The 14867-nt window shown below is 40.5% G+C and overlaps 1 protein-coding gene across 1 annotated transcript in view; it reads left to right on the top strand.

Annotated features, from left to right (window-relative positions):
• The window catches only part of PKHD1 (PKHD1 ciliary IPT domain containing fibrocystin/polyductin), a gene marked incomplete at its 3' end in the record, with an annotated part of 433165 nt that overhangs the window by 320756 nt on the left and 97542 nt on the right, over positions 1-14867 (top strand). The window contains exons 59-60 of the mRNA XM_082637162.1: positions 268-436; positions 2029-2186. Coding sequence (XP_082493288.1) covers positions 268-436; positions 2029-2186 — 327 coding nt within the window. The remainder of the gene's footprint in view (positions 1-267; positions 437-2028; positions 2187-14867) is intronic.

Here is a 14867-nt window from a genome sequence, read left to right as displayed (position 1 = left end):
ATTTTGATCAAACCTTTGATGGAAAGTATTGCTCTTAAGATGTCAATGTGTTGGAATGCCCTTCTACTTTGTATCAATGTCCATGTCTTCAAGAACTAAAGATATTTTAAGTCAAGATTTATGTAAACTCCTGGAACTACCCTGGACAGTAGCTTAAACTTACTCCTGGACATACGTTAGTATAAGAATATTTAGTTGTGTAGTCTGTATTTGTGGTTGGTAGTTTACATGATATAATGTTGTAATACCTTAAACATTTTTTTTCAGATGTGACCTTTTCTAGTTTTGTGAAGAGTTGCTATAGCGATGATCTAGATGTCTGCATTCTGTCCACTGCAGAGAACACTGGAATCGTGCCTCTAATAACGGCAGAGAGGACCAGGATGCTAAAGATCAAAGATAGAAACAAGTTCTACTTTCCTCCTTTACAAACCAGGTACCAGTTTTGGTATTTATAGTAAGCCATCTTTATGAAGGGTTTGGTATTCTCCAAATACCTGAACATGTTTTTTAAACAAGGATAAAATCATCAATGGGAATAGAAATAAGTCCTTCTAGAAAAATACGGTAGATTGATTGGTCCCAATTCTTTACCCTCCTATTTTGTGCCCTTTGAGATATGATTTTTGCAATCTCTTTCACTGAAGAGAAAGAGACTGTTTCTCTCTTCCTTGAATCTGGAATCGACCACATGATGTCCTCTGGCAGACAAAACTGTCAGAAGTGATGGATTGCAAGTTTTATTGATATTGTTTAATTGTTTTATCTTTATTAGAGATACTTCTTTGGGATGTTTTCTAAATCAATGGAAAAAATTGACCTTGATTCTTGAAGCTTCCATGGAGTATGGTGTCACTAGTTTTCAGAAGGAGGCTTGGGTGTCCTTGTGCAGGCACTGGTGGGAAAGGAGACCATGTCTGCTGTTAGGAATCCCTAGAATGAACCATATGGCTTAGATAGATATTTGCTCTCAGACCAGGCGTAACTACTGTTCTTGAACATATGATCTGAGAGTTTTATTCAAGAATCTGAAAACTAGACAAGGAATTTTTTTTTTTTTTACTGTAAGAGGGAGTGGGAAAGTCAGAGCAGGGAAAATAGGTTATTTTTTCTTTCCTATAACTTTGGGAAAACTTCTTTAGTTGGAATAAAAGAATCAGGAAAAGCACCCTAATTAGAAAGTTTATATATTTGGCCCAACACCAATCTCTTTTTGATGCCCATCCCTGAACCGTTTTTGGAACCTAAACATTATTAGGTATACAATTTGTGTTATTCTGTCATTTTTTTCTACTGTCCAATTTTTCTTATGTTCAAGTCTTACCTATGGGATGAAATAGTTATAAAGCTAAATGATATTAGCATTTGATTCTTTGTACTATTAATACCTGACACATGGTTGGCATGCAATAAATGTTTAATTTTTACAAATGGTACCTAAAAATGTTAGATGAGAGGAAATCAAATAAATTCTCTATAATTCAATGTTATAATTGCCAATAACTTGTTTATATACCCTGCTTGACTCTAAATTCTGATGCCTATGTTTATCACCATTGTATTCCCCAAAGTACAAGTAGTAGGTTTTCAATAGATATTTATTGAATGAGAACATCTTTTTTTTACATTGTTTTTATATAGCACAAGTATAATCGATATTTATAATGATAATTTTAAAATACTGCAAGGCCTCAAAGTTCCATAAAGCATTGATCACATCATGTTTAATAAATATTATTAGTTAGGGACATTTTATTGTATCTTGCATCTTAGAAAATTAGTGATTTATGTAAAGATTATATAACTTGATATCCAGAATATTTGGTTAATAAGAATTGTCTTTTTTTCTTGACCACATAACTGGGAAATAACATTTTCTATAGAGTGTTATTTCATATCTAGGTAACATGTTATTAATAATAAACTTTTATTGAATTTATTTTTAATAATGTCAGCATTACCAATATATGTTTCCTTTTGGTGGCTTATCCTGGAAATGAGAGAGTTGCTTTCTATCTATCTTCCCAGGAAAGATTTAGGAATGCTGGTCTGCTCTGAATCTGATTGTGAAAGTCCTAGAAAATATCTCTTTAAGGATCTGGATGGGAGAGCCCTGGGTCTGCCTCCACCAGTTTCTGTATTTCCTAAAATTGAAGCAGAATGGACTGGATCCTTCTTCAACACAGGTCAGTTCTATCTGAACTCGATGTCTCCAGTAGAGGGAACAAGCATGGGACAGAGCTGGTTTGGCTGTGTGGTCCAGTGGGAACAAAATATCCCGGAGAGGAACTGAGCAATAGAGTTGGAGTCTGTGCCAGTAAGCTGCTCAGTTCACCTCTATCTCAGGAATGTTGGGTGCTTAAGGGATGTCACAGTACCACTGTTTTGCCCTCCGTGAGATTGCCTGTTGTCCATGTCAAAGGTACAGACTTCCAACACCCACCTGTGCACAGGTGAAGAGAATGATCCTCTCACTAGGTTGGTCTCTTGGGCCTGAAGCAACACTCTCTGTGCTCAGCGTTTCGCAGTGTCTGCCTCGGAAGCAGTTCCTCTGGATACTGAATCTTTCTCTTCCACCAGAGCTAAATGCCCTCTCTCTGGAAAGGGTGGTAGACTAGATGGCATGCCTTCTTTTTTGCCTTCCTTTTCTCCATCTTCTAATTGTCCCTGGGGGACTATGATCAAAATCCCTTCTTATTCTTCTTGCTTTTACAAGCCCATCCGGCTATCAACTTTTATATCTGGACCCCTGGAGAGATCATCTTCTTTCTACTTCTACAAACAATGCAACTCTGAGTTTACATTTTTGTTCAGGTGGAAACTGCTGCAAGTACACCCAAAGAACTTTCCCAACTTTCTTCTTACTTCATTGGATGACTCTTTGCAGACTTCTCTTCTAGTCTCCCTTTCTCTTTTGAAGTTTTGAATATTCCAGGACTATGTCCTCAGACCTCTTCTCTTCCTATCTTGCTCCTAAGTCCAAAGTTGAAATACCATTTACTGCTGATGAATTTATATCTCCAGCCCAGACTCCACCCTGAACTGTAGTCTGTTATAACCAACTGACTCAACTGGGAGGTATAATTCACATCTCAGACTCAATATGCCCCAAATGGGGACTCCTGGAGATGTTACCCACGGTTGTCCCAGCTAAGCCATGCAGAAGCTAAAATGTTGACACTTCAAAACCTTACTCTTCATTGGCCGAGGGATGCTCCTGGGTACACTAACTCTCCAGCCCTTTGGCTTTCCCTGAACAGGCCAATCATGCTCCTTCCCATGGCGAGGAAAAACGTTTCCTGGAAGGTTTCCTTCTGAGGAAGGAAAAACCTTCCTCAGAAAGGAGTGGTAGGTTTTTGTAGCAGCCATCTTTGGTATGTGAAGGTGAATGCCAGGAAGATATGGGGTGACATTGAAAATGTCTCGTGCAAAAAGGACCTCTAAAATGTCCATCAAATACTCCAGGTGTGAATAATAATATTCTTTCAATGAATTCTTAGGTGGTGCTTACCATGTGGTGTAAATATACTGTTTAGGCACAAGCATATTTGCTGCTCGTTGAAAAGCTGTATATTTTATTTTTTCACTGCTGTTTGTCTTGGTTGTGAAACATGATTCAATGGTAAAACTCTGATAGGTATTATAATATTACATGCTACTTACTATCAGCATATGGACAAGCGTGAGCATATGTGTGGGAGGCTGAAGGTATATTGGGAGGTGTGTAGGATGGACTGCCTTAAACTCCTGATGTTTTAAAGCTTTATAACATTTTTTTTTTTAATAACAAATTTAATCAGTTATACATATACATATGTTTCCATAACCCCTCCCTTTTGCGTCTCCCTCCTACCCTCCCTATCCCACCCCTCCAGGCGGTCACAAAGTACCGAGCTGACCTCCCTGTGCTATGCGGCTGCTTCCCACTAGCTATCTACCTCACGTTTGGTAGTGTATATATGTCCATGCCGCTCTTTCACTTTGTCACAGCTTACCCTTCCCCCTCCCCATATCCTCAAGTCCATTCTCTAGTAGGTCTGTGTCTTTATTCCTGTCTTACCCCTATGTTCTTCATGACATTTTTTTTTTCTTAAATTCCATATATATGTGTTAGCATACAGTATTTGTCTTTCTCTTTCTGACTTACTTCACTCTGTATGACAGACTCTAGGTCTATCCACCTCATTACAAATAGCTCAATTTCATTTCTTTTTATGGCTGAGTAATATTCCATTGTATATATGTGCCACATCTTCTTTATCCATTCATCCGATGATGGACACTTAGGTTGTTTCCATCTCCGGGCTATTGTAAATAGGGCTGCTATGAACATTTTGGTACATGTCTCTTTTTGAACTATGGTTTTCTCAGGGTATATGCCCAGTAGTGGGATTGCTGGGTCATATGGTAGTTCTATTTGTAGTTTTTTAAGGAACCTCCATACCGTTCTCCATAGCGGCTGTACCAATTCACATTCCCACCAGCAGTGCAAGAGTGTTCCCTTTTTTCCACACCCTCTCCAGCATTTATTGTTTCTAGATTTTTTGATGATGGCCATTCTGACTGGTGTGAGATGATATCTCATTGTAGTTTTGATTTGCATTTCTCTAATGAGTAAAGATGTTGAGCATCCTTTCATGTGTTTGTTGGCAGTCTGTATATCTTCTGTGGAGAAATGTCTATTTAGGTCTTCTGCCCATTTTTGGATTGGGTTGTTTGTTTTTTTGTTATTGAGCTGCATGAGCTGCTTATAAATTTTGGAGATTAATCCTTTGTCAGTTGCTTCATTTGCAAATATTTTCTCCCATTCTGAGGGTTGTCTTTTGGTCTTGTTTATGGTTTCCTTTGCTGTGCAAAAGCTTTTAAGTTTCATTAGGTCCCATGTGTTTATTTTTGTCTTTATTTCCATTTCTCTAGGAGGTGGGTCAAAAAGGATCTTGCTGTGATTTATGTCATAGAGTGTTCTGCCTATGTGTTCCTCTAAGAGTTTGATAGTGTCTGGCCTTACATTTAGGTCTTTAATCCATTTTGAGCTTATTTTTGTGTATGGTGTTAGGGAGTGATCTAATCTCATACTTTTACATGTCCCTATCCAGTTTTCCCAGCACCACTTATTGAAGAGACTGTCCTTTCTCCACTGTACATTCCTGCCTCCTTTATCAAAGATAAGGTGACCATATGTCCGTGGGTTTAACTCTGGGCTTTCTATCCTGTTCCATTGATCTATCTTTCTGTTTTTGTGCCAGTACCATACTGTCTTGATTACTGTAGCTTTGTAGTATAGTCTGAAGTCAGGGAGCCTGATTCCTCCAGCTCCATTTTTCATTCTCAAGATTGCTTTGGCTATTCGGGGTCTTTTGTGTTTCCATACAAATTGTGAAATTTTTTGTTCTAGTTCTGTGAAAAATGCCAGTGGTAGTTTGATAGGGATTGCATTGAACCTGTAGATTGCTTTGGGTAGTAGAGTCATTTTCACAATGTTGATTCTTCCAATCCAAGAACATGGTACATCTCTCCATCTATTTGTATCATCTTTAATTTCTTTCATCAGTGTCTTATAGTTTTCTGCATACAGGTCTTTTGTGTCCTTAGGTAGGTTTATTCCTAGATATTTTATTCTTTTTGTTGCAATGGTAAATGGGAGTGTTTCCTTGATTTCACTTTCAGATTTTTCATCATCAGTATATAGGAATGCCAGAGATTTCTGTGCATTAATTTTGTATCCTGCAACTTTACCAAATTCATTGATTAACTCTAGTAGTTTTCTGGTAGCATCTTTAGGATTCTCTATGTATAGTATCATGTCATCTGCAAACAGTGACAGCTTTACTTCTTCTTTTCCAATTTGGATTCCTTTTATTTCCTTTTCTTCTCTGATTGCTGTGGCTAAAACTTCCAAAACTAGGTTGAATAAGAGTGGTGAAAGTGGGCAACCTTGTCTAGTTCCTGATCTTAGTGGAAATGGTTTCAGTTTTTCACCATTGAGGACGATGCTGGCTGTGGGTTTGTCATATATGGCCTTTATTATGTTGAGGAAAGTTCCCTCTATGCCTACTTTCTGCAGGGTTTTTATCATAAATGGGTGTTGAATTTTGTCGAAAGCTTTCTCTGCATCTATTGAGATGATCATATGGTTTTTCTCCTTCAATTTGTTAATATGGTGTATCACGTTGATTGATTTGCGTATATTGAAGAATCCTTGCATTCCTGGAATAAACCCCACTTGATCATGGTGTATGATCCTTTTAATGTGCTGTTGGATTCTGTTTGCTAGTATTTTGTTGAGGATTTTGGCATCTATGTTCATCAGTGATATTGGCCTGTAGTTTTCTTTCTTTGTGACATCCTTGCCTGGTTTTGGTATCAAGGTGATGGTGGCCTCGTAGAATGAGTTTGGGAGTGTTCCTCCCTCTGCTATATTTTGGAAGAGTTTGAGAAGGATAGGTGTTAGCTCTTCTCTAAATGCTTGATAGAATTCGCCTGTGAAGCCATCTGGTCCTGGGCTTTTGTTTGTTGGAAGATTTTTTATCACAGTTTCAATTTCAGTGCTTGTGATTGGTCTGTTCATATTTTCTATTTCGTCCTGATTCAGTCTTGGCAGGTTGTGCATTTCTAAGAATTTGTCCATTTCCTCCAGGTTGTCCATTTTATTGGCATAGAGTTGCTTATAGTAATCTCTCATGATCTTTTGTATTTCTGTAGTGTCAGTTGTTACTTCTCCTTTTTCATTTCTAATTCTATTGATTTGAGTCTTCTCCCTTTTTTTCTTGATGAGTCTGGCTAATGGTTTATCAATTTTGTTTATCTTCTCAAAGAACCAGCTTTTAGTTTTATTGATCTTTGCTATCGTTTCCTTCATTTCTTTTTCATTTATTTCTGATCTGATTTTTATGATTTCTTTCCTTCTGCTAACTTTGGGATGTTTTTGTTCTTCTTTCTCTAATTGCTTTAGGTGCAAGGTTAGGTTGTTTATTCGAGATGTTTCCTGTTTCTTAAGGTGGGATTGTATTGCTATAAACTTCCCTCTTAGAACTGCTTTTGCTGCATCCCATAGGTTTTGGGTCGTCGTGTCCCCATTGTCATTTGTTTCTAGGTATTTTTTAATTTCCTCTTTGATTTCTTCAGTGATCACTTCGTTATTAAGTAGTGTATTGTTTAGCCTCCATGTGTTTGTATTTTTTACAGCTCTTTTCCTGTAATTGATATCTAGTCTCATAGCATTGTGGTCGGAAAAGATGCTTGATACAATTTCAATTTTCTTAAATTTACCAAGGCTTGATTTGTGACCCAAGATATGATCTATCCTGGAGAATGTTCCATGAGCACTTGAGAAAAATGTGTATTCTGTTGTTTTTGGATGGAATGTCCTATAAATATCAATTAAGTCCATCTTGTTTAATGTATCATTTAAAGCTTGTGTTTCCTTATTTATTTTCATTTTGGATGATCTGTCCATTGGTGAAAGTGGGGTGTTAAAGTCCCCTACTATGATTGTGTTACTGTCGATTTCTCCTTTTATGGCTGTTAGTATTTGCCTTATGTATTGAGGTGCTCCTATGTTTGGTGCATAAATATTTACAATTGTTATATCTTCTTCTTGGATCGATCCCTTGATCATTATGTAGTGTCCTTCTTTGTCTCTTCTAGTAGTCCTTATTTTAAAGTCTATTTTGTCTGATATGAGAATTGCTACTCCAGCTTTCTTTTGGTTTCCATTTGCATGGAATATCTTTTTCCATCCCCTTACTTTCAGTCTGTATGTGTCTCTAGGTCTGAAGTGGGTCTCTTGTAGACAGCATATAGATGGGTCTTGTTTTTGTATCCATTCAGCCACTCTGTGTCTTTTGGTGGGAGCATTTAGTCCATTTACATTTAAGGTAATTATCGATATGTATGTTCCTATTCCCATTTTCTTAATTGTTTTGGGTTCATTATTGTAGGTATATTCCTTCTGTTGTGTTTCTTGCCTAGAGAAGTTCCTTTAGCATTTGTTGTAAAGCTGGTTTGGTGGTGCTGAACTCTCTCAGCTTTTGCTTGTCTGTAAACGTTTTAATTTCTCCATCAAATCTGAATGAGATCCTTGCTGGGTAGAGTAATCTTGGTTGCAGGTTTTTCTCCTTCATCACTTTAAGTATGTCCTGCCACTCCCTTCTGGCTTGTAGAGTTTCTGCTGAGAGATCAGCTGTTATCCTGATGGGGATTCCCTTGTGTGTTATTTGTTGTTTTTGCCTTGCTGCTTTTAATATGATTTCTTTGTGTTTAATTTTTGACAGTTTGATTAATATGTGTCTTGGCATATTTCTCCTTGGATTTATTCTGTATGGGACTCTCTGTGCCTCCTGGACTTGATTAACTATTTCCTTTCCCATATTAGGGAAGTTTTCAACTATAATCTCTTCAAATATTTTCTCAGTCCCTTTCTTTTTCTCTTCTTCTTCTGGAACCCCTATAATTCGAATGTTGGTGCGTTTAATGTTGTCCCAGAGGTCTCTGAGACTGTCCTCTGTTCTTTTCATTCTTTTTTCTTTATTTTGCTCTGCAGCAGTTATTTCCACTATTTTATCTTCCACCTCACTTATCCGTTCTTCTGCCTCAGTTATTCTGCTATTGATCCCATCTAGAGTATTTTTTATTTCATTTATTGTGTTTTTAATCGATGCTTGATTCATCTTTAGTTCTTCTAGGTCCTTGTTAACTGTTTCTTGCATTTTGTCTATTCTATTTCCAAGATTTTGGATCTGGGAAATAGAATCTTGGATCATCTTTACCATCATTATTCTGAATTCTTTTTCAGGTAGAGTGCCTATTACCTCTTCATTTGTTAGGTCTGGTGGGTTTTTATCTTGCTCCTTCTCCTGCTGTGTGTTTTTCTGTCTTCTCATTTTGCTTATGTTACTGTGTTTGGGGTCTCCTTTTTGCAGGCTGCAGGTTCGTAGTTCCTGTTGTTTTTGGTGTCTGTCCCCAGTGGCTAAGGTTGGTTTAGTGGGTTGTGTAGGCTTCCTGGTGGAGGGGACTAGTGCCTGTGTTCTGGTGGATGAGGCTGGATCTTGTCTTTCTGGTGGGCAGGTCCACGTCTGGTGGTGTGTTTTGGGGTGTCTGTGGACTTTTTATGATTTTAGGCCACCTCTCTACTAATGGGTGGTGTTGTGTTCCTGTCTTGCTAGTTGTTTGGCTCAGGGTGTCCAGCACTGTAGCCTGCTGGTCGTTGAGTGAAGCTGGGTGCTGGTGTTGAGATGGAGATCTCTGGAAGATTTTCGCCGTTTGATATTATGTGGAGCTGGGAGGTCTCTTGTGGACCAGTGTCCTGAAGTTGGCTCTCCCACCTCAGAGGCACAGCACTGACTCCGGGCTCCTCAATTTGGGATGATGTGTTGTCTATTCATGTATTCCACAGATGCAGGATACATCAAGTTGATTGTGGAGCTTTAATCCGCTGCTTCTGAGGCTGCTGGGAGAGGTTTCCCTTTCTCTTCTTTGTTCTCACAGCTCCTGGGTCTCAGCTTTGGATTTGGCCCCTCCTCTGCGTGTAGGTAGCCGGAGGGCGTCTGCTCTTCGCTCAGATAGGACAGGGTTAAAGGAGCAGCCTCTTCGGGGACTCTGGCTCACTCAGGCCGGGAGGGAGGGAGGGGCACGGAGTGCGGGGCGAGCCTGCAGCGGCAGAGGTCGGCGTGACGTTGCACCAGCCCGAGGCGCGCCGTGCGTTCTCCCAGGGAAGCCGCCCCTGGATCCCGGGACCCCGGCAGTGGCGGGCTGCACAGGCTCCCGGAAGGGCGGTGTGGGCAGTGACCTGCGCTCGCACACAGGCTTCTTGGCGGCGGCAGCAGCAGCCCCAGCGTCCCACGCCCGTCACTGGGCTCCGCGCTTTCAGTCGCGACTCGCGCCCGTCTGTGGAGCCCCTTTAAGCAGCGCTCTTAATCCCCTCTCCTCGCGCACCAGGAAACCAAGAGGGAAGAAAAAGTCTCTTGCCTCTTCGGCAGCTCCAGAGTTTTCACGGACTCCCTCCCGGCTAGCTGTGGCACATTAGCCCCCTTCAGGCTGAGTTCTCGCCGCCAGCCCCAGTCCTCTCCCTGCGCTCTGACCGAAGCCCGAGCCTCAGCTTCCAGCGCTGCGCGCCCCGGCGGGCGAGCAGACAAGCCTCTCGGGCTGGTGAGTGCCGCTCGGCACCGATCCTCTGTGTGCGGATCTCTCCGCTTTGCCCTACCCAGGTATGTGGGGAGTTTCTTGCCTTTTGGGAGGTCTGGGGTCTTCTGCCAGCGTTCAGTAGGTGTTCTGTAGGAGTTGTTCCACGTGTAGCTGTATTTCTGGTGTATCCATGGGGAGGAAGGTGATCTCCGCGTCTTACTCTTCCGCCATCTTACCCGGAAGTCCTAAAGCTTTATAACATTTTAAATGAGGTTTCTATAGGTCCCAACTGTAAGGATTCCCACAATAAAATCCACTGTTTATTGCACTACAAATACAGTCTGTGTCTTCTTGCCATGAAGGAGACAGCGCATAGTAAATGGTGCCTTCCGGATACTAACAAGATTGGAGTGTTTTCCTGTGACTTCCAAAATAGGAATAGATGCTTCCTTCCCTAGTTCAAGTCCCTTCTCATTTTTTAAACCATAGTTTTATGCTACTTTCCAGTTTCTGTCCACAATATGGTGGAGGAGAAAAGCACAAATTTAATCTTAAGAGAATATATGTCTATTTTGTATTTTTCCTCTTCAAGACAAGGATCTATGGTCATCTATAAAACAGTGGAAGCAGCCCAGCAGAGATGAAAATGGAGGCCTCTGGAACCAGCTCTTATATTTATTCCAAATGGCGTTGAGTTTAACACACCCTTTGGCCTTTCTCCATTTTATTAACAAACAGTTTGGAGTCCATTGCCTTTGAGGTTTATTTTTAATTTGAAAAATACAAATTTTATTTGCACATATAAGTTCACATGCAAAATTCAGACAGATATCCACAGGTCCCAATGTATTGTCATATGCTCTGGTGTTGGGAGCAAAAATTATCCACGTGGATCAGCTATGAGGAACACTGTGCCAGTGGGTTTTGCTATCTGTGTAATGCAGGGTGTGTAGGAAAAGTGAGCTGTTAATTTTGTTTTGTACTTTTCTGTAAGTTCGCATTTGCAGCCAACTTTGAAACATGCATGACAACAGGGTGCAAGGCAGCTAATCCCAGGCAGGAGAACCTCTAAGAACCATTTGCATTTTATTCTGGAAAGAATTTCTTTTGATGATGGAGGCATCTGACCATCTGAAAATCCAAAATTATAAAAACAAAGTCTTGAAATTAATATCCCATTTAGGTAGGACTAGATCAGTAGTAGAGCTTTCCACCCTGGCTTCTGACTCATTTCCTGTCTGTCCCAGTCTACAGATGCATGGAATCACCTCTCAGCCCACTTTGTACATATGGCTACTGATGTTATTGGGAGAAGACTGAAAGAAATCAGAGCTTTGGTTTCAATGGCATTTTACAATTTCTTAGCCATGATATAGAAAGTAGAAAGAGGGTGTAATGGAAGCTAGCATCCCTTGAGCACCTTTTGCACGTGATGTGCTGAAGTTGGCATTTTCACTCATTCAGCAAATGCATTTGATCATCTGTAGTCTACCAGTGCCTTTCTAAGGATGGGAACTGTAGTTGTGAAAAACATTCCTGCTTTCATCAAACTTATGTTCCAGTGGAGATTATATCTATATATCTATATCTATAAACAAATAAAAATATTTCAATAGTGATGAGAGGTATGAAGAAAATAAAACAGAGTTTTGGGCTAGAGAGGTAGCTTCAGGTGTGTGTGGGTGTATGTAGTGTGTGGTGTGGTGTGTGTGTGTGGTGTGTGTGTGTAAGGGAGCTGCTATTAGAAATAGAGTTACAATTTCAATGAGGCCTGAATGAGGAGCAAGGAATCACTCCTCTAAGCAGACGGAGGAGCTTTCCAGGGAGAGGGACCAGCCAGAGCAGGGGCTCTGATACCAGAATGGCCTCAATGTGTCTGAGGGGTGGGTGGAAAAGAGACCCATGGGAGTGATGTATAGTTAATGAGAGGGGGCGTAGTTGCAGGTAGTCAGAGCTTAGCCCCTTTATAGGCCAGAGTCATTTAGTAAGATGGTGTTGGAAGGTGGTGCTAGGATTTTATTCACTTTCTGAAAGGATCATACAAGCTGCTGTGGAGTGAATGGATCGTGGTGAGAGCGAGGCTGGGAGCAGGCAGTGTAGTTAGAAAGCTGGGGTTGAGGGGGCCCAACAGACGCAGGACTCCATGAGTGATCCACCGCCCTGTGCTGCCCACAGACTGCGCCGGTCCACAGTGAGGTGATGACAGAAATGTCACCTGTAGAACCAGAGCTACTTGACAGTAATTGTACATCTGTTGGATCTAATGAACAAAACTTAGGGCTTTCATTTTGTATGTCTAATTTGCCTAATAATTTGCATTATATTTTAAGTGTGTTGGTTCTCAATAGACTGGAAATTTTGAAACAAACAAACAAAACATAAAACCCCCTCGTTCTCCTGCCCTTGTCCTCCTTCTTCAATTTAGGAGGTAAATTTGATGTGCTTAGGACAGTGGCTCCCAAAGCTGGCTTATTATCAGAATCACCTAGGGCATTAAATATTCGTTTGCATGAGTCGATAGGTGTGTGAAGCCCAAACCTTTGTATTTAACACACACACAAACACACATACACACACAAACACACATACACACACAAACACACATACACACAATACACACACATACACACATATATACACACATACATACACCCACACACATGCATACATACACATCCACACACATCCACACACAGACGTGCTCCCCAAGTGATTCTGCTGTGCTAAGGTTTGAGAATCACTATTATAGAGTTATACGCCTCCTTTGAAGTAAACAGACAGGATGTTAAGAAGACAATATTTTTAATTTAAAAAGCGGGGCTTCCCTGGTGGCGCAGTGGTTGGGAGTCCGCCTGCCGATGCAGGGGACACGGGTTCGTGCCCCGGTCCGGGAAGATCCCACATGCCGCGGAGCGGCTGGGCCCGTGAGCCATGGCTGCTGAGCCTGCGCGTCCGGAGCCTGTGCCCCGCGACGGGAGAGGCTGCAACAGTGAGAGTCCCGCATAACAAAAATAAAATTAAATTAAATTAAAAAATAAAATAAAAAGCGGGCAGTTTCAGTTTCTCATGAAAAGTCAAGAATAAGCTCTCTGTTCCAAATGCCAGCAGACATAAACATCCTTGCTTATATACACACTGGATATATTTCTGAAAGGGAAAAGAACATTAACTTAAAAGACATAGGAGTATTTACAATCTAAATTAAGTCTTTTATAATAAGAATATATTAAACCTTTTTTAAAAATTCAGATTATTTTTTCCTAGTGTTGAAGTGAGTTAAATGACCTCAGCATATCACTTTCACAATAGATCACTGGATATAAATGGGTTCAATGTTAAGTTTATTTTTTAAACTACATATTGAATCACTGTATTAAAAGTCTAAACTCGTGATAAGCTTTTCCCACACTTTCCTCAGCATCATGCCCAGCAAAGTACTGTGGTCTGACTGGGACTTCTGACCAAATCCACCTTCAGGGCAGGTGAGAGTTTCCCATTCTTTCCCAGGAAGGAGTAAGAAACATTTTTCAAATCGTGTTACTTCTTGGACACTTCTTGAGAAAGAAAGTTATAAACCATTACGGAGATCTTAAAAGTGACTGGCCTCAAATCAAAAATAAAAGATGAGGTTGGTGAAAAAGAAAATAAAGCTGGCATTGGACTGTCAGCACATAGAGTGATGAAGTGGTTTGTAACTGAATAATGGGGAAACTCAAGTTTCAGTGTGGAGACGTGTGCTCAGCCGCCTAACAGAGAGCAGCCAGCATGTTTTCAACTGTTTGTTGCTAGGTCTCGAAATGTGTCTTTTCTTTAAGTTTTCCAGGCTTCTCTTTTTTCTCATTTGCCCTGGGAATGACAGCAAGATGGTATTATAAAATGGGAGAAGAAGAGGGAGGGAGAAAATGAGAGGACAGAATGGAGAGAGGAAACGGTTGTTAGAAAATTTGTCTGCCAATATATGTGCTTGTAGAGGTCTTTTCTTCTAGCTAGAGGGGGAAATACCATTCTCTTTTCCCAAGCAATTATAGGCCCCAAAGATTGAAACTTGGTATATAGCTCTTTAATCTCAGCAGATATTTATGGTTAAACATTAGACTTTTAGGATTCCAGATGTCAGGGTATTAAAATATAAAGGCACAGTGGAGTCTCAGAAAATATTAGAATCTTTGGCATATGTGACTGCAGGGATTTTTATCCTGAGCAGAGGAGGATAAAGCTTCTGGGGATGCTTTGTAAGACCCAAAGAGCACCTTGCTTCCACCCTAGTCTCTCCCTCTTCCACGACTTGTCTGGTCTCCAGGCAGTGAAGGCATAACACTGTTTGATTGCATTTTTAAATAATCCATACTGTGAATTGGAATGATTTTCCTGTGTGACTTGTAAAGGGTGAGGTAAAAGAGGCATTATGATCTACAGGAGCAATTTCCCTTTCCTTTCTTCAATCTAGACATCCTATTTCTGTGATTCTCTTGCTCTTCAGCCCTTCCATTAACAACTAATACTTGTTGAGTATGTTTCTGACTCTGTCCTAAGACCTTCAGATGAATGATCTCATTTAATGCCATGGACAGGATCTATCCTAGGAGATAAATATCCTTGTCCCCTCTATTTTATCGATGTGGAAGCTGATGAGACACATAGGCAACTTGCCCAAGTCATACAACTAATTAATAGAAGATTCAGGACTGAACCCGTGTTTTTAACACTGTGCTGTACTGTACACAGTACCCTCCTTCAACTTTTTC

This window comes from Mesoplodon mirus (genome assembly GCF_964341445.2).
Source record: "Mesoplodon mirus genome assembly, chromosome: 12".
Taxonomy (NCBI): Eukaryota; Metazoa; Chordata; class Mammalia; order Artiodactyla; family Ziphiidae; genus Mesoplodon; species Mesoplodon mirus.
Note: the sequence above shows the minus strand (reverse complement) of the source record. Positions and strands in the feature narration are given on the sequence as shown.